Genomic DNA, 18,639 nt, shown 5'->3' on the forward strand with positions numbered 1-18,639 from the left:
AGGATGTCATAAATCAGGGTGGGACCCAGAGTCCTGAAGCCAACTCTTTTCATAGTCTGATTGCTGCTGCTGTCCATTACTGCTACAAAGAGAAGCAGTAAACTGAATAAATGGTCTGTTTTGTTCTGGGATTACTAACAAAAGGTCTGCACACAATAAATCAGAATTCACCTTCCATTAGGCAGGATAGAGCAGCTCACCTCAAGCAGAAGACTTTGGGATATCATTAGCAAGCAGCAATGTGTTGATCTAGCTTGGTATTATTATTTTTTATCATGTGTGGATTTTCTGCTTTACATCATTGGTACATTTCCTCCCAAAGAGAGAGAGACTGACAGAAAGAAACACATTTGGAGAGGCTGCTATCATTCTTATTATATATTTCTTCAGCTAGTATTCATTAGGTTCCTTTTTAAATATTATACCTGGATTTTGAAAAATATTCTGTTCTACACGTCTATGAATCTTCAGTTTTAAAACAAGCCGTGTGGCAGTATTCCAAGGACATTTTTAAAAAAAGAAAGGGGGGGAACCACCCAATTATTGGAATGGATGCAAATGCTTTGAGAGGGAGAAGCTGTAAAAATGACGCCATTGTTTACATCATCTGCATTTCACTTATACAGATGAGCTACTAAATGTCATGTTGCTAAATAAATTTGGATAGGGTTATTTTCAGTCACAGTTTCCCCCTCTTCCTGAGCGGTAGAAAGTTCAGAGCAGACTGCAAGAACAATTTTCCTAGGACGAATGAAGTCTCATTGCAATCCAAGCAGAGGACAAGGCAAATCTAATGTTAAAAATTAGGAAGGAGTGAAAAATAAAGAGACTAGTATCAGAATGGTGTTTATGTATTCTCCCATGCAGGCACTCACTAGAATGTGATGTTATTGTCAGCCTGTATTGACTGCTGATAGTAGCACAAGCTAGCCAACCTTACTAGCTTTGTGCTGAGCAACCCAATCCAATGGCGTTGCTAATACTGCCATTAGCTACCTGGATGTGAACATCAACAGCCAGTCACATTGTGTTCTTGGCTCTGTGTCTGGTCAGCTGTGGCAGAGCTACTCTGCAAACCTTCATTCCAGACAATCATTTTGCTACGGGGTAGCCAATATTCCAAATCTTCTGAAACGAGAAGTCAAAGGTCTGGGGAAAATTCCTGGTTCCTTAAAACAGTCCAAAACACACAAGATGGTTGGGAAGCTGCACACAAAGATTGTGTGGGTGGGGAAAGGTGGAACTTGAACTGGTCCTTCTCCTGGATCGGGTCCCTATTTAATTGCCAGGTGCCCCTTCATGGAAGCCTCCACTGGATCAAAGAGCTTCTATGAATGGTTACAATTGGGGGGGGACGACACACCAATGTTTTGGTTTGAAAGACAGTTAAACTGATCTTTTGATCTACTCCTTGACGATACTTGATGGGTGCTTATTTTTATCTTTTTTATTACAAATATTGTGTATTTAAAATGCTGTTTTCTCTCTCTGGTAATTTGGGTGGGGTTATTGGGTTGTTCTTGTTTTTATTTTGATGATGCATTTTTTGTTTTTATATTGTGATTTTACCCCTGAGACCTGTGGGTATAGGGCGGTATATAAATTTTAAGAATAATAACAAAAATAAGGTGCAGTCGCCACTCCAATTTGCACCTGGTTGACGTTTGCCCCTGACCCATTCCCCAGAACTTCCCATTCAAGTGGCATCACTGTCAAGCCAGGCTCTACTGGGGCTGTCTCAGGCAATGTAGGTACCGTTCTCTCCACCAACACAACAGGGAGAAATGTATCTTCTCCAAAGGTTGCGGAAAGTCTGGTTTGGAAAACGCGCCTATATATCCTGCAGTTTTCATGCATGAAGTTGGATTTGGTTTAAGACAGAGGTGGACACGGAGTGTTGCAGATTAGGCCGGTGTGTGTGTGTGTGTGTGTGTGTGTGTGTGAAATGAAGCAGAGAGAGAGAGCAATGATAGCAAACAAGTAAACGAATAAATACCTTGGTTCTCAAACTTAATCTGTTCCGGAAATTCCATTCCAAAACCAAAGCGTTCCAAAACCAAGGCACACTTTCCCATAGAAAGGAATGCAAAACGGATTAATCCGTTGTATTGCATGTGAAGTCTATCCATTTCCAGCACTGTCACTCAAGTAAAGAGGCGCTGGAGTTAAAGACATATTTATGACCCATTTGCACCACTAAAGCAGCATATATATGCTAAACATTACAGAATCATAGAATTGGAAGAGTTGGAAGGTTGATGGGATGTTTTGTTTCTGCCTAAGAATGTTCAGTTCATATTAAGTTCACCTGTTCCTGTCCACCTGTTCCTGTTCCTGTTCTTAATGCGTGGCTGACCACATCTATGGAATACGATGGCTATGCCTTTTAAGTTTTATTATATTAATCACTTAGTTTAATAAGGAGTATATCAATCATTTAGTGATAGTTTAATAAGGAAGTTTTCATACCTGTCTAACTCTGTGTTCCTTTCCCAACCCTTTAATCTATTGATGATTAATATGCAGCCTATATGCAACCCTTTGCTTTGTCTTTGTGTTAACCAATCAACAACAAGCCCATACGTGGCAATGCTGTAATATTCAATAAAAGGGACTCCCCGAGACATGCTCGAGAGATACCTCCCGTATGACACCTGTTACTCGTCTGTCATTTATTTCAACCCAACAGGAAGGGACCACAAATGTCATCTAATCCAACCCGCTGCAAAGCAGGAATCTTTTGCCCAACGTGGGGCTCGAACCCACGACGCTGAGATCAAGCGCCTCATGATCTACTGACTGAGGATAAATGAGCATGTTGCAACACTATTCATCTTGAGGATCAGTCTTTAGCCTACAGGTAATGCCCAAGCACTACAAAATATACGGTCACAATGCAGCACGCACCGCAGTTATAAGACCCTGTGGAGTTAACCTTGAGGTAAAAAATAAAAATAATAATTACTTATTCATTTACAAGACAGCTTACAATTGCAAATCAAAACATATTTCATCAAGAGAAGTTAAAGGAACATTATAAAATTGGTGTATGAACAGTTTTACTCATACAGAGTTTTCACAGTATTAGTTACATATCCCTCCAGACCACTGAAATGTAGGAAATTCTGGTTTGTAGGGCTGTTGCCAGCTGGCACTCGGTACATCTTCAAATGCACAAACAGAGCACCACTGTTGCAGTTAGATGGGCAGATAGATATGGGGCACACCAGATTTGCAAATGCTTGGAAAGTCAAATGGATTTTCCACCTCATCTATGAGCACTTATTAGAGTCTCAGTTACGAAGTGTAATGACATCAGTACAAAACTGCCTCCTTATAAAACTGGTCTTGTGACAGTGAGACAGCACCATGATTAATCTCAAACAGGGTTGGCTGACCTGTAGCCATCCCAATGTTGTTGCGCTACAAATTCTACCATTCCGGACCACTGGCACGCAGGGAACAAAATTTAAGTTTGGAAAAATGGGAAATAAAGGTTCCCCAACATAGAGACTGAATTTGGGAACTCGTTAAATAGACCAATGTTCTGAAAGGCAAGACACATGAACTGTTTTCAGAAAGGCTTTGCAGAAATATGCTTAAATAAATACATTTACTGTCCATGCTAAGGAACATCTAAAAAAGGGGTACTGCCAGTGAGAGTTACCATGGTTGGTAAGATAATGTCATGATACTGGAGTTGGATTTCTCATCTTCAGAGATTGAGGGTGAGCACTCTGAAGAAGGGGAAGGACAAGCAAAGGCAGCCCCATAAGTGCTCTCAGATGAACCTCCTGGGCCAGTTCCGCTGCCCCCTGCCCAACCTGAAGATGTGGCACTGCTTTCCTCTAACTCAGTGGACACTTTGAAAGAAGACTTCGAAAGACCTGAGGTTCCTCCACTCCTCCATTGCAGCAGATTACTAAAGACAACTATGCAATTTAAGGCAAGGAGCATCTCGCAGCCCAGGTGGTGATAACAATTAGGCTTAAAATGATGCTACTGCTTCTAATGGGATGCAGGTGGCACTGTGGTCTAAACCACCGAGCTTCTTGGGCTTGCCGATCAGAAGGTCGGCGGTTTGAATCCCTGCGACGATGTGAGCTCCCGTTGCTCAGTTCCAGCTCCTGCCAACCTAGCAGTTCAAAAGCACACCAGCGTGGGTAGATAAATAGGTACCACTGCGGTGGGAAGGTAAATGGAGTTGCTGTGAGCTCTGGTTGCTGTCACAGTGTTCCATTGCACCAGAAGCAGTTTAGTCATGCTGGCCACATGACCTAGAAAGCTGTCTGCAGACAAACACCAGCTCCCTGGGCCTGAAAGCGAGATGAGCACCACAACCCCATAGTTGCCTTTGACTGGACTTAACTGTCCAGGGGTCCTTTACCTTTACTTTTTACTGCCTCTATTGCTATATAGGGGCTCTGTTTCAGCTTCTTCCTTGCTGGGGCAACATTAATCCACGTTAATCCCTGGCTACCCAAGTGTCTCCCTCCTATATGCCTGTTCTCCATCTGTTCTCTTCCATTTGTCCAACTCCACCTTGTAAAGTATGATGCAAATTAATGGAGCTATATAAACAAGAAACCTGCTAGTTAGTCTCAAGGTTATAAAAATAATAATAAACAGAAAAACTGGAGTACAGTGGTACCTCAGGTTACATACGCTTCAGGTTACATACGCTTCAGGTTACAGACTCCACTAACCCAGAAATAGTGCTTCAGGTTAAGAACTTTGCTTCAAGATGAGAACAGAAATCGTGCTCCGGCAGCGCAGCAGCAGCAGGAGGCCCTATTAGCTAAAGTGGTGCTTCAGGTTAAGAACAGTGTCAGGTTAAGTACGGACCTCCGGAACGAATTAAGTACTTAACCCGAGGTACCACTGTACTGGCATACCTATATCAGACATCGGCTGCTCCATTTTTCTCACAAGTGAAATCAGTGCTTTTTTTTTCCTAGAAAAAAAGGTGCCAGGATACACCTCCCTCAAAAGACCCATCCCAGAGCCCAACTGCGGCTGCTCTGGGGGCTTGCTCAGCTGAGGCACAGCTTTACCAACAAGTCAGCTGTTAGCTGGGAGGCTGAAGAGTCTTAGCAAAGCCCTGCTGCACATCTGACACACGAGGAGACCCTCTCCTGAGCCTGTAGAGGATGTCCCCTTTTGGCTCCGGGGGGAGTCTCCTTGTGAGCTGGAGGCGCATTGGGGCTTTGCTGCGGCTGGTCAGGTCTCTCCCCACCAAAACAGGTGGATAAGAAATTTATGTACCTCCCTTTGTGAAAAGCCCATAGGGCAGTTTACAACACAGAAACATAACAAACAACGCAGTGTACATACCAATACATGTATTAATGATAACAGTATAAAACACAAGCTACTGAGCTTTGCAGACTACTGAGGGAACTGTATGAGATTTATCCTTTTCTGTATGGTTACTTTACGGTTTGTTTTGTCGCTGTAAAAGTGATTTCGCAGTAATTTTTTAAAAAGATCTTGCAGTTTAAATATATTCAGGGCAGAGGTGTGAAACTTCTGACCTGTGGTCCTAATCAGGCCTGGCAAAGCCTCTGAAATCGGCCTGAGACTGTTTGGGGCAAACACAGTGATCCAGCCCCCCCCCCCCCTTTATGCACACAAAAATCTCAAGAAAAAGTATTCTTACCAGGCACTTCGGGTGGGCTTGGTTTCATCTCCAAATCTTTGCCTTCATTTTTCAACTCAGGATATTTGGTTACCTTTTCCTGCTTTTCTACGTTTGTGCTACTGCCAGCAATAAAGTAGTGTTGCAAAATAGGTTTCCTTGGCAATGGAGGTTTTGTGCTACCCTGTTCAGAGGCCTTTGATTTAGCTTTGAGGCTTTCAGTTAAAAAGCTGGTGGCATTTACATCACTTGTTTTTTTAGCCTCTGCTTTTTCGCTTTTTAGGGATGTCAAAGGTAGCCCCTCTTTTTCCACATTAAACTCCGCACTGTATCTTTTAGCCTCCTTTGATTCCTGCAAAGAGCTGTTTCTATATTTCAGTGATAAAGATGTGGATCTAAGCTTGACTTGGAAGGGATTTTTTTCTTCACAACTTGACTCGGCAGTACTTGATTGCTGTGGAAGAGCAGTGGAAAAGTTACTCAGCAATGGTTTTGAAGCCATGACCTGGGGCTGTGGACTAGCTTCTACTCTGTCTGATGATCTCCCAGCGGTTTCTGATTCCAACTCTGATGAGGAGGCCCACTTGCTAGTGGAGCCTTTTCTCTCTTGGCAGGAATTAACCTCTGTATCCTCTTTTACCTTCTCGTTTCTTGAAGAGTTCTTAATTTTAGCCTGCAAGATCTGCATGGCTGGTAGATTTTCATACACTAAAGTGTCCTTCATGTTCAAGCTGCTAGTCCTTGACCTTCCCCAAGCTGACGAGACAGAGAATTTTCTTGCAGTGCTTTGATCACTGGATTCTTTTCCTCCTAAAATCAACACAGCAGGTATTGCTGGGTGACTGTTTTCTTTATCGGATACAGATAGTACCTGAATTGGTTTTACTTTTTCTAGGTTCAAAGGAGGAGGTTGGTCTGTTTGTGGTGATGGGACCGTGCAAGAAGTTTGGGAAATACTATTGCTCTCAGAATATGGTAAATCTGTGACATGGGGTGAATTTTTTGATATAAGACTGATGGTGCTAGGCAGTGAAGGAGATGCATTTATAGTTCCCTTGTTAGAAATGTCTTCCAAAAGTGCCTTGGCATCTTTGAATGTATTTTTTTCTCTTCCTCCTAGCGTTGGGATCACATCATCTTTGGTTGAGACATTCTTATCAGACAGCATGCCATATTTAGATTGCACACCATAAGTCTGTTTATTTTCCTGATTTAAAATATTAAGTGATGTGCTATTTAATAAACCGCAAGAGGAAATCTTCAGTGTTTCAGAGTGCTCTCTCTCCCTTTGTGATTCTTGGTTTGCAATAAGATTTAGGGCAGCTGTATCTTCTTTCTTCTGAAGAAACAATGACAATACGGTGTGTGATATTTCTTGTGTATTTTGGCAGCCCTCTGCTTTATTTTCACAGAGAAGCATATGTGATTCAGAAGTGGTGTGCAGAGTGCGGGTTTTTTCATTTTGGTGACTCAAATTATGCTGAAGATCTTTTGACATTTCAAGTTGCTGGGAGTACACTGAATTTGATAAATCTGCGCTCTCTGTTGGCTTCTTATGGTTGGAACTATCACCTTCACAGGTTAGTTCAGCTAGCATCTCATTCCTTTCATTTTTGTCTTCTTCAGGTGTGCAGCTCAAGTCATTCTGAAATTCTGACAGGTTCCTCTACAAGTGAGAAATGGAAGATTTTTTTATCATATGTTCAGCATATCACAACTTTATTTTATTTACCTGCTGTCAAGATGGCAGAATCATTAATGTTCCCCAAGTGCTCTCCCCAAAAGAGGACAACTCCCTGCAGTGTTTTTAAGTGTACTATACATCAATTTTCTTTTATTACTATACATTAAAAATCATTATGCGATAGGAGGAAAAGGGAATATAGTGAGTTATAAGGATTGTAACAACTAAATACATGGGGCAAACAAAAGTAATGAAAACATATATACATGAACTTAAGTTTCATCATTTCATAGTTCTTAATAATGATTTTCCTTTTCCTCAAATGGTTTTGTTTGTGCTGCCATTAAATAAGAAGAAAACATCAATGAAACTGCAATTTCAGCTAGCTTTTTTAATAAGCTGTGACAATCTCTCTCTTTTACAGTTGATCTTTATTTTCTCTTTCAAAATAGGAAAAAAGCTTCCTGAAAGATCGTAAGATATTTATTTTTATGTGAAATGTTTATGATATAAATCTTCACAGGATGATGTTGACAAAATACACAGATTACGCATCTTCCTGTAGTTCTAGTAATTATCCATCTGTTTAACCATAGCCAACTGTGCTAACTGACAGTTTGGATGTGGATGGTTTAAAAGCAAGACTTTGCATTCTAGAGGTACACTGGCTGTTACTATTTTTCTCAAACCAAATTGGCCATGAAAAGCAATCACCAAAAACTCTTAAGGGGAAATGGGGGTGGGAATACAAAATAACACTTAAAAAGGAGGGCAGATGGATGCATTTCAGTGCAAATGGCAGAAGACTCCCAAGCAAACTAAAATATCTGATATTAAAAGACCTAACAACTATTCTGAAAGCCTAACGGAGCAGAGAGAAACACACTTATTTTTTACAATTTACCTTTACTCCACCTGGGGGGGGGGGGGAAAGAATTACAGAGGAGGTGACCTTGCATTGTACCATACTTCCAAGTTGATAGGTATAGGGCTGAGCTGTAAAAGGAACACATTTAACCACAGAGTCCTACCTGCTGGGGTACGTCATGGTGTCTGGCCACTAGCTCCTAGAAACTGGACCAATGCTGGCAAGGGGAGGGGCTATGAAGTGAGCTCCTCCCACACACAATCCTGAAACTTCTAATCATGACCCAAGTAGGATCAGAAGAATCCGCACTGCAGCGGCTCCCATGCCAGAAATTATAGTGAAAGAAAAGGACCCAAAAATACTGGTGGACATCTTGACATATGAAGAGATATCAGAGATGTCACAGTAGAAAATAATAAGGGGGGGGGGAATTAAACTATTTTCAATTTGTTATGTCTAGCTCTATTCAGGAGCTCCTCTTCATGTGATTTACACCTGTGTGCAGGTAACAGCAGGGCCAGGAGCATGTTTGTAGCAGAAAGCCTGCTCCATATATGTAGGGCTCCTGCCCTTCAATGTAGAACCTTGGTTGCATCATAAGTGTGGTGTAAGTGGCTTCACACATTCACTACATTCTTGAAGTAACTGCTGCCAAGGCAGGAAATGTGTGTGTTCCACATTTAGAATGAATGCCAGCATTCACTCTTTTTAAAAAAGTGACGCAATAGGTGTAATTTCCAGCTACAATAAATAATTCTGGACTCACGAAGAGTCGATAAGAGGAAAGGCAACTTTTAAAAGTGGGTCCCTTTGATTAGCCTCTCCACTTCCTTTGTTGTTGTTGCTAAAACTGGTTCTACTATCCTGTTGTCCCTTGTTCTCTGAGGAATTAAATATGCACACATGCAGTTCTCACCAAGCACAACTGATAAGGAAGCATAGCAATGGGGACAAAGAACATATGTTTTTAAATGGTTTTTAAATGCATCTCTCTTTTTTTGGTTTATTACCGAAGCAGGTCGTCTTGTTCTACTGGATCTTTGGTTCCGTGGTTTCACTAAAAGCTTGTGCTTAGCAGCTGAATTATCCAAGCAAGAAGAAAACTCGGCTGGAGTATCGAAATCAGCAGGAGGAGAGAGATTGCAGTCAGATGTCTGCAGAGATATAATTTTAGCACTTGGCTGCCTGGGGAATAGCTGGCTTTCCACAGAAGAGGATCTCAAAGGACTTGGTGTGACCTAAAGGAGAAGTCCAAAATGACAGAAGAGAGGGAGGGGAAGAGTCAGATTTTATTTTTTTTAAAGAGGACAATTTAAGCATACAATAAAACTTGAAAGTTTCTAAGGGATTTTTAAATACACATTTAATCAGTGTTGGAATCACTTTCTAGCATACTGTAGCACATAGGAAAATGATGTAAACAGCAATGAATACATAAGGCTGCAAACACTGCTGGGACCATAACGCAGTATAGAGATAGATAGAGGCAGTATCAATACTACCGTCATTTCATTTCAGTCAGCAACAAAAATGAAGAGCACTTATAGTGAGACTCCAGCTTCTGCCCCAAGTTCCATCCCCAGTGCTTCTGAATTGCTGCCTATTGAATTAATATCCAGCCTTTCTTCCATGGAAGCACACATAGGGCTCCCAGTCTTCGATCTTGGGACTAAAGAGACCCAGACTTGCTTAGCTTCAGCAAAGTTGTCATCAAGTCCCTTCAGAGCATGCAATCCTATATGCTAAAAAGCCAAGTTGCGGCTTGAGTGGCACCATCCAAAGAAGGAGGAGATTTATCAAGTGCAAAATCACTCAGGGGAGGAATCCCAAGGAGGACAAGATCTGATTGTGCTCAGTGGGCACAAAATGCAAACTGATTTTCTGGTGAAGACGGCGAAAAAAATGAAAGAAAACTGGAGTTGGAATGGAATTGGAGCATTCCACAATGTATTATTCTGTATTTGGTTCCACTTGTCCTACACTAAAGTCTATTATACAGAAAAAAATGCCTCTATAAAGCTAGGGCTCTGTACACAACATCCCCTTAAAGCACATTCCTCTGCCCCCGAGAATCCTAGGATTTGTAATTTGTAAAGGGTGTTGGGAATTGTAGCTCTATGAGATGTAAACGAAAGTTCCTAGGATTCTTTTAAGATGAGAAATGTTTTAAACTCTGCATGATGTAGTTATGCGACCCCCTCAAGCTTAAGGTTTAATGTTTTACTATGTTTTTATATATGCTGGAAGCCGCCCAGGGTGGCTGGGGCAAGCCAGTCAGATGGGAGGGGCACAAATAATAAATTATTATTATTATTATTATTATTATTATTATTATTACTAAAACCAATGTCTCCTTTTAGGAAAAGCAGCATCAGAGATGAGAGGCACAGTATTCCTCCCTCCCTTATGAACTCATTTCAAATTATTTTCTGTTTGCAAAAGATAAAATACAGGATGGCCTTTCTTTACTCATGCGCATCTCTGGCTTGGTAAACTTTATTCTCTCCTTTCTCCTTGCAGCATAACAGAAATATACAATGTCAGTTGCATGTCAATTTTCATCTTTTTTCCACCCAGGACTTTGAGGTTTCTTCCAGCAGTATAGAAGAGTCTAGAACTGGAATCGTTTGAGCACACTTTCAGCTTACAACTTAGCACCTATAAGCTGTCAAACATTTCCGTCTTTTACGATTTGTATTCCCTTTGGAACCTTTAGAAACATCTCAAGGTTGTGTTATTGTGCCTAATCATGCCCAGACGAAGAGAGATGCATGTTCTATTATATATAAACACATTTCATACACATACAACATGCTCTGCAAGAGATTCTAAAGCACTGAGGTACTGTGAAAATTAGGGAGAAGGAAGCAGTCAAGACGAGCCATCAGGCCTCAAAAGCAGGAGGAACTAATGCATTTCTGGGCCACTTTCCAATCAGCACCTACTTATCATTTCAACTGCTCTCGTCTTATCTTCTGCCGGTGGGTTGACTCATATAAGCATATGCAACACTCTGTATTTCATATCATGGCAAATTCTCACTGATTATTGGGTAAACAACCCCTACTGAAAATAGCTACATTGGAGGTGTTAAAGAAACTTGGTCTGCAGAGTGATGTACGTTTGATATGCACTTCACTTGCATGGGTGAAAATATCCACAGTTATGTCTCTGTGAAGCTCATTCTCTTTTGCAATGCTCCTATTTGGAAACTAGCACAAATGGCTTGTTTACTGCCCTACGGTCAAAGAAGGTTTGAAGTTCAGATTCGCAAACGTAGCACCCTGGACCAATGCTCTTCAGGATGAATATGGAGCAGCGAGGGAGAATGCTACTAAGTGTTATCCTCGGAAGCCACTTTAAAATAACTTAATTTCTAAACGACCTTTTCTTGATGTGTTTTAATTTCCTTTTTTCCTCGTCTCCAGGGGAAAAACACACCTCTCACTACTTTGCACTCTCCCCTCCAGCTCTCATGTGCCTTGATGTCTCTGGCTCTTCCTCAGCTCAGTGAGTAAATGGAACTCTTCAAGGGACTGCTAAAATGCTCTTCAATCTGCTGCCTATGTGTGTTGCTGATTGAAGGGCACCTATCAACTCCTACTCAAAGATCGCAGGTTTGTGGGTGGGAACATTGGCTCCAATTATCCCTGCTCATGTTGGGCTGGATGAGGGACTGATGAAAATTCAAGTCTCCCAGGCACAAAAACCAACAGTCATAATCAGCAATGGATCAGTTTGGATCAGTAGTGGCGCCCACCCTGTGGAACACCCTCCCTTCAGATGTGAAGGAAATAAGTAGCTATCCTATCTTTAAAAGACATCTGAAGGCAGCCCTCTTCAGGGACGTTTTTAATATTTAACGCTGTATTGTTTTTAATACTTGATTGGGAGCCGCCCAGAGTGGCTGGGGAGACTCAGCCAGATGGGCGGGGTATAAATAATTTATATTTATATTTTTTATTATTATTTTTATTATTATTATTATTATTATTATTATTATTATTATTATTATTATCCCTAACTAGGGTTACAACCACACCATACATTTAGAACACATGGCTTTTTCCAAAGAATTATAGGAACTGTAGTTCACCCCTCACAGAACTACCATTCCCAGCACCCTTGACAAAGTACAGTTCCCAGGATTATTTGGGGGAAGAAGCCATGTGTTTAGTTGTGTGTTAAATGTGCTTGAAATGCATGGATGTCATCTAAGAACAGCACCTGAACAGTTAAGAAAGGAATAAGGGGACTCTTGTTCTGCACAACCAAACACATGACCTTGTACACGCTGCTTAACTGCTGTTTAGATCTGTTCAAATGTAAAATTTGAAGACAAGTCAGCAGGAGGGTGTCCGAGAGCCTAAGACTCCCCTGCATTCACTTGCTTTTGTACTGAAAAGTAGTATCTGATCAACTTCCTCCCCAATTCCATCTCTTCCTGGAGGCTGAATTCAATGGTGCTTGAAAACCGAAAGTATGAAAATCAATGAAACGTAAATTAACTTTCCAGTATCTATAATGCAGTTGCTGAAACTGCTATGCATAAGGTAAATGAATATCCTTCATTAATACCTTTTAGAGAAGAATGATTCAACCCCCTACTTCATGTGCCTGCCGGTATTTTCAATGGCACCCACAAAAGGTATCTAAAGAATCCACAATGTGTGACTGAACACAACTCCTTAAACATTCTCTCATTTCACCAGATGTCAGAATTTGAGAACCACCCTCCTTTCCATTCTGAACTGAGGAGACAAGCAAATAACTTTTAACAGTGAGTGAGTCCAGAAGTGGCTGGTATATGTACATTTTCCACTCACTGATGGGGGAGCATGTTCACATCATTCTGCAGAATCACCTGTTTTTCTGTTCTTATAGGTGTGGTAGCCATTTTGTATTATGCCACGCCACCAAGGCAGCCATTTTGTGGCGGGCGCCCTGGGCACTTTCTGAACATTTCAGTGTGCTCATTAGCCCTTAAAGGATAGCAACCTTGCTACAGAGATTCAGGAACCCAACAGTTGCTTTGGATACACAAAATCACACATGCACAATTAAACGCCAATCATTATTGTTACCTGTTCTTCTTCTTCACTGCCTGTTCCAGCTAAACTCAAAGAGCTAAGATGCTTGTGCGAGTCAGAGAACTGTGGGGTGGAATGAGGAAAAGATTCAGTGATAGATGACAAAAGGAGATGAGACACTGAGAGACACACACAGGTTACATGCTTTACAAACCACAAAACGGACTAGAGAAAATATAAGTTGCAAGAAGAGAATCTATGCTAAGAATTAGTAGGAATCCTGAAAAATATAAAGATGGTGGGAGGTGTTTTGTGTCTTCATTTTTAGGGAAAGGTGATGGCATTAGTATGTTTCTACGAGGGTGGGGAGGGGAAGAGACAAAGGCTGAGATCAGTCAAAATCTTTCTTTCTTGATAATTTTTGAAATTCCTCTGCCACTGTTGCAGTAAAAAAAAAGACCAAAATGTTTCTAGAAGAATATGTTGCAATAAATAATGATATCCCCAAAATACTCATTATATTGTTTAAACCTTCTGGTGCTTCCATTCAAGTCTACGCATGCACTTTTCCCCCTCTTCAAAATAACTTGCCCTTGACAATACCAGGTGCTGTGTAATGTTTCCAAACACTTTGTTATCTATCTTTGTTATCTATCTTTGTTACAAATACTTCTTCTATCAGGATGACGGCGGTGTGCAGGTTATTGCAAGGTAATTTCAACCAGAAAGGCAAAATGAAACAAATGACCGCGTTCAAAATAATATTCTGAAAATGGCATGCTTGACTTATCCTACCTTTGCTGTACTGGAATTTAACATTTCCTGTAGTAAAGACGTTTCTGGTGGACTTCTAGGTAATCCATCATCTTCTGAACTCATCCCAGTATCATCCACTCTTTTTGAAGACGTTCCAAATGGCGACGAGGCCCTTAATTTCCAATTCTGTTGGAGTTTCAACTACAAGGACAAATTTCAAGCATGTTTCAATGTATTTTCTCCATGGCTGGAACATGCAATACTTATTTTTGTCCACATGAACAGGCATCTGCTTGTATGGAAGAAATGAGCCAGCCAGAAGTTCTCATAATCACAGTGCCCTTCTTTTCCCTAGACATAGCAAATCACTAACATAGGGGTGTGTTTTTTTTTAAAAAAGCAAAAGGTTATAAACTCTTGTGACTGTTTTTTCATTATTACTTTTAGCTTGATGTTTTATTTGTTTGTTCGAATAAAAATCAAGAAGCGGCAAAAGGTAGTTGTGAATATTCAAAAATCTACAGTAGGGAAATACCTTTATTAAGTCAACCAAATAATTAGGTTTGTCTGATAATGGTATTACAGTAATGCAGATTTTTGAATGTAGGTTAAGTTGTATGATGATATGAACTCTGTGCAGGATATTATTACGGGGAAATATGGGGCAGGGAAGAGAGAAAAAGAGGATGCCCCCAACCACTCCCAAAGGAATGTTGTCCTTGAGGGGGGAAAAGGTTTCCCATCCTTGATTTATATTGAGAATATTTAATTTAAATGTACAGTATGTTACTATCACACGGAAGCAAATCCTGAGTTACAGTTACAACTGCTGGTGGGAGGCGGGGGGGAGGGAAGAGAGAGAGGAGAGAGTCAACATTATTGTATACATTTCACATTACCTGCAAAGCCCTAATCCGATCGGAAACATTTTCCTGAGAAAATACTCGGATTGGTCTAGTTGGTTCTTGTGCAGTCTCAGGAATGAAAATGCTCTCATGCGACAAGGCTCTGCTTCCCATAATACCTTCGTGCATCCTAGGAGAATACAGAACACAAACGAAAAATGCATGTGTATCAATGTTTGGCCTTCATAAAACAGCTTTTTTAAAAATGAAGCATATTCCATATGTTAAATTGAGTAGCAGTGTTAACAAACAGCCTAAGAGGAGCAGCCAAAGAAAAACTGCCCAGCTGCAAGTATATCTCACAATCATATAGGGACAGCCAATTCCTTTCAAAAACCAGCTGGAAAGGGATGCAAATGCAGTGGGACAAACCCAAGAGGTGTGACCTAGGACCTTGAGGAGCAAAAGTACTGGAGAATAACTCTGCATTCATTCACTGCGAATGCCTGTAAAACAACAGGAGAACCCAGACTTGAAATCCAGTCTATCTTGCAGCACTGAAAGGGATTCTGGGTGCAAATCTCCAATTATGGCTTGCAGCTGTTTCAGAAAGCCATGTCCCTACTAGAGTTCATTGTATAGGTACCATATTGTCAAGCCTTCTTGTGCTTGAGACACAGGGCACACATTGCCATCCTTCCTTAGTAGTTAGGTACACAGGAAACCACCTTATAGCAAGTCAGGCCGTTGGTCCATCTAGTTCAGTATAGTCAACACTGACCGGCAGCAGCTCTTTATAGCATTCCAGGAAGATGTCTCTCCCAGCACCACCTGGGACCTTTTGTACTCAAAGCAGGTGCTCTCTAGCAATGAGCTATGGCCCTTCTCCACCATCATTTCCTTCCTCCCTACAGCCAAGCCCATTCAGAAGTTTTGCAGCATCTGAGATTATGCTGCTGGTTTTCATTCCTCATAGCCTCTGCTTTGCAAGTGATCATTTTTTACATGACATAAATGTCTTCCCACTTAGCAATCACATCTGTTGCAGGGAAATTGGGGGTGGGATTTAGCTAATGACTCCTATCTGTGGAAGCCCTACACAAGGACTTCCACTTGTACATTGAGGTTTCCCCCCTCCCCCCCCGCATGTTCCTGAAAGAGGTTTGTGGGGGTTAGGAGAAGAGCATGTCAGGGGAGGAGAGTGACGATCAGTCCCTCCAGCAAGCTGAAATGCTTGTACTGATGGAACAATCAGAAAAGCATAGCACAAATGTAACTTTCCTTAGAAGTCTTATGCAAGGACACTTAGAACACCAGAAGCAAGGTCTTGCTCTTTAATAAGTATGTATTTTCCACACAGGGACGCGGGTGGTGCTGTGGGTTAAACCACAGAGCGTAGGGCTTGCCGATCAGAAGGTCAGTGGTTTGAATCCCCGCAACGGGGTGAGCTCCCGTTGCTCAGTCCCTGTTCCTGCCAACCTAGCAGTTCGAAAGCACATCAAAGTGCAAGTAGATAAATAGGTACCGCTCCGGCGGGAAGGTAAACGGCATTTCCGTGCACTGCTCTGGTTCGCCAGAAGCGGCTTAGTCATGCTGACCACATGACCCGGAAGCTGTACGCCGGCTCCCTCGGCCAATAAAGCGAGATGAGTGCCACAACCACAGAGTCGGTCACGACTGGACCTATTGGTCAGGGGTCCCTTTACCTTTACCTTTTTTATGTTCCACACAGGTAGAAGATAAAAGAACTGGGCAACAATTTGGCTATGCAATGCTGCCCAGGATAACGCCCAAGACAACTAAGCACTTATCTCTATGCTTTTGCTGAGGACATAAATTAGTTTGTATTAAGGTTCCTCAAAATTAAGAACTAGATTAAATGCTCCTACATTAAATGAAGATGCTAATGAAATGGATGGACACAAAATATAAATGGGCATGGGAACAGTCACTTTTCTCTCAATGATGGCTAAAAATATGTTCAGTGAAACAATAGGTGGGAAAGGAAGATCTGCTATATAAGGAAGAAAAAAAACCCTGTGCAAGTTCAGTGTATTTGAGATCATTGGAGAGCAGCTTAATCAAAGAAAGAATGCCTTCTCCGAAATGCAAAGAATTTGCACAGAAAATTCTCCAGGACATGCAGAACCACCCTGGAATGTTTTGCTTGGCTTGGCAAAACTCCTTTGGCCTCACCTGAGATGAAACTTCAACGCTGGCTTTGATTTTCACTTTTCACAAAATGCAGCGATGTCCTAGGAATGACGGGGCTCTCTAAGATGTTTTGCTAGTCTCAGATTCCCTGAAAATTCCTCTACCCAAGGGCAGAACTTCAAATTAACTTTAATAACTCTAATTACAGCTTCTTCGTAGTACTTGGAGGATTTAAAAACTGGAGATGCAGTATTGATTTTTTTGAATGATTACAATTATGGCCTTTTCTATATATTTAACAAGAAAGCATTTCCAATACTGCTGCTTTGGGATATCACAGGTTTCCTACAAGCCAACAGTAAACAAAGCCAGAGTACCAAGGGCTTTTTGATGTTGTGGTTTGGCAACCCCTAGTGGGAGCCTTGTGTAATGCAACCTTCATTAGCACCGGAAAGGACTGCAGGTATTTTATTCACAGCTCACAATTCCTAAACAGCAATGCTAGGAGCTCAACATGCATGGCAATCATACCCTCCAACCTTAATACTATGATCTCTAATTTCATATGCAAGTGCTCTGGCAGCTCAGTGGAGCAGGCAAAAGATTCCGCTCATCTGCACTCTTGTTCTCTTTATTATTATTAGGTCATATGATTTGGGCCTTCGATCTTACTTGAAAACAGACATTTCTGTAGCCCACCATAGGCAAATAAGGAAAGCCCTGCTGGGTCAAGACCAATGCCTATCTAGCCCGGCCTTCTGTTCCCAAACTGCCCAACCAGATGCCTATAGGGAACTCGCAAGCAGGATACAGTCATTAAAAGCACTCTTCCTGTTTATAGTTCCCCAGCAACTAGTATTCGGGGGCATTAAACCTTTGATGCAAACATAATCCAGTCACCGTGACTAGAAGCCAACAATAATCAATTCCTCTTTTAAAACCACCCAAGTTGGTGGCCATTGCTACTTCTTATGGAAGTTCACCTATGGCCAGCGCAAAGCAGTACCTCTTTTTGTCTGTCCTGAATCTGTCACCTGAACCTACATCCCAGCCTCCTAGTATTATTATTAAAGAGGTTATCCCTATGCACTTTTTCCAAATAACGCATAATCTTACATACCTCTTATCACGTCCCCAACTTTAGCCCGCCCTTTTCTAAGCTAAGCCCTGCCTTCAGACACTATAACCTTTTCTTGTAGGGTAGACGCTCTAGCCGCTTTAATCTTTTGCTTGCCACTTTCTACCACTTTTCCAGCTTTACGATACCCTTTTTAAGATGCAGTGATGCACTGGGCGCAACCACATTACAGCTATATACCAGGGAATTATGATAATAACAAGATCCCCAACAAGAAATTTGACTTTTTTTTTCATAGCAGCCACATACTGAGTCACTCTCTTCATTGCAATTTTATCAATTTATTTGACTGATTTTCAATCCTGCCCTACCTATCAAAGCAGCCCAGGGCACCAAACACCAAAGTGGTAACGCAGTACAATTGTTAAAAATAATGTTTTCAATATGTTTTAAGAACCATTCAACACATTTTAAGACTACTAGACAGCACAGTCCCAAGATTCCTTCCCTGGTAAGTCAGAGAGTAGTTTACAACCTTCTCCTGATAGCTCCCTCTTCCTTCCCTTTGTACACTGGAACTCTGAGG

At 41.4% G+C, this 18,639-nt stretch overlaps 1 protein-coding gene across 6 annotated transcripts in view; it reads right to left on the bottom strand.

Annotated features, from left to right (window-relative positions):
- CRACDL (CRACD like) overlaps positions 1-18,639 on the bottom strand; it is a 58,471-nt gene that overhangs the window by 11,985 nt on the left and 27,847 nt on the right. For all 6 annotated transcript variants that reach the window (XR_014510439.1, XM_083437718.1, XM_083437714.1 and 3 more), the window contains exons 4-8: positions 14,876-15,011; positions 14,016-14,177; positions 13,275-13,343; positions 9,201-9,428; positions 5,660-7,304 (exon numbers count right to left, since the gene is read on the bottom strand). Coding sequence is in view for 5 of the 6 variants with exons in the window: in XM_083437718.1 (XP_083293844.1) it covers positions 5,660-7,304; positions 9,201-9,428; positions 13,275-13,343; positions 14,016-14,177; positions 14,876-15,011 (2,240 nt within the window). In the remaining variant the exon portion in view is untranslated. The remainder of the gene's footprint in view (positions 1-5,659; positions 7,305-9,200; positions 9,429-13,274; positions 13,344-14,015; positions 14,178-14,875; positions 15,012-18,639) is intronic.

This window comes from Podarcis tiliguerta, assembly GCF_965153285.1.
Source record: "Podarcis tiliguerta genome assembly, chromosome: 4".
Lineage (NCBI taxonomy): Eukaryota > Metazoa > Chordata > Lepidosauria > Squamata > Lacertidae > Podarcis > Podarcis tiliguerta.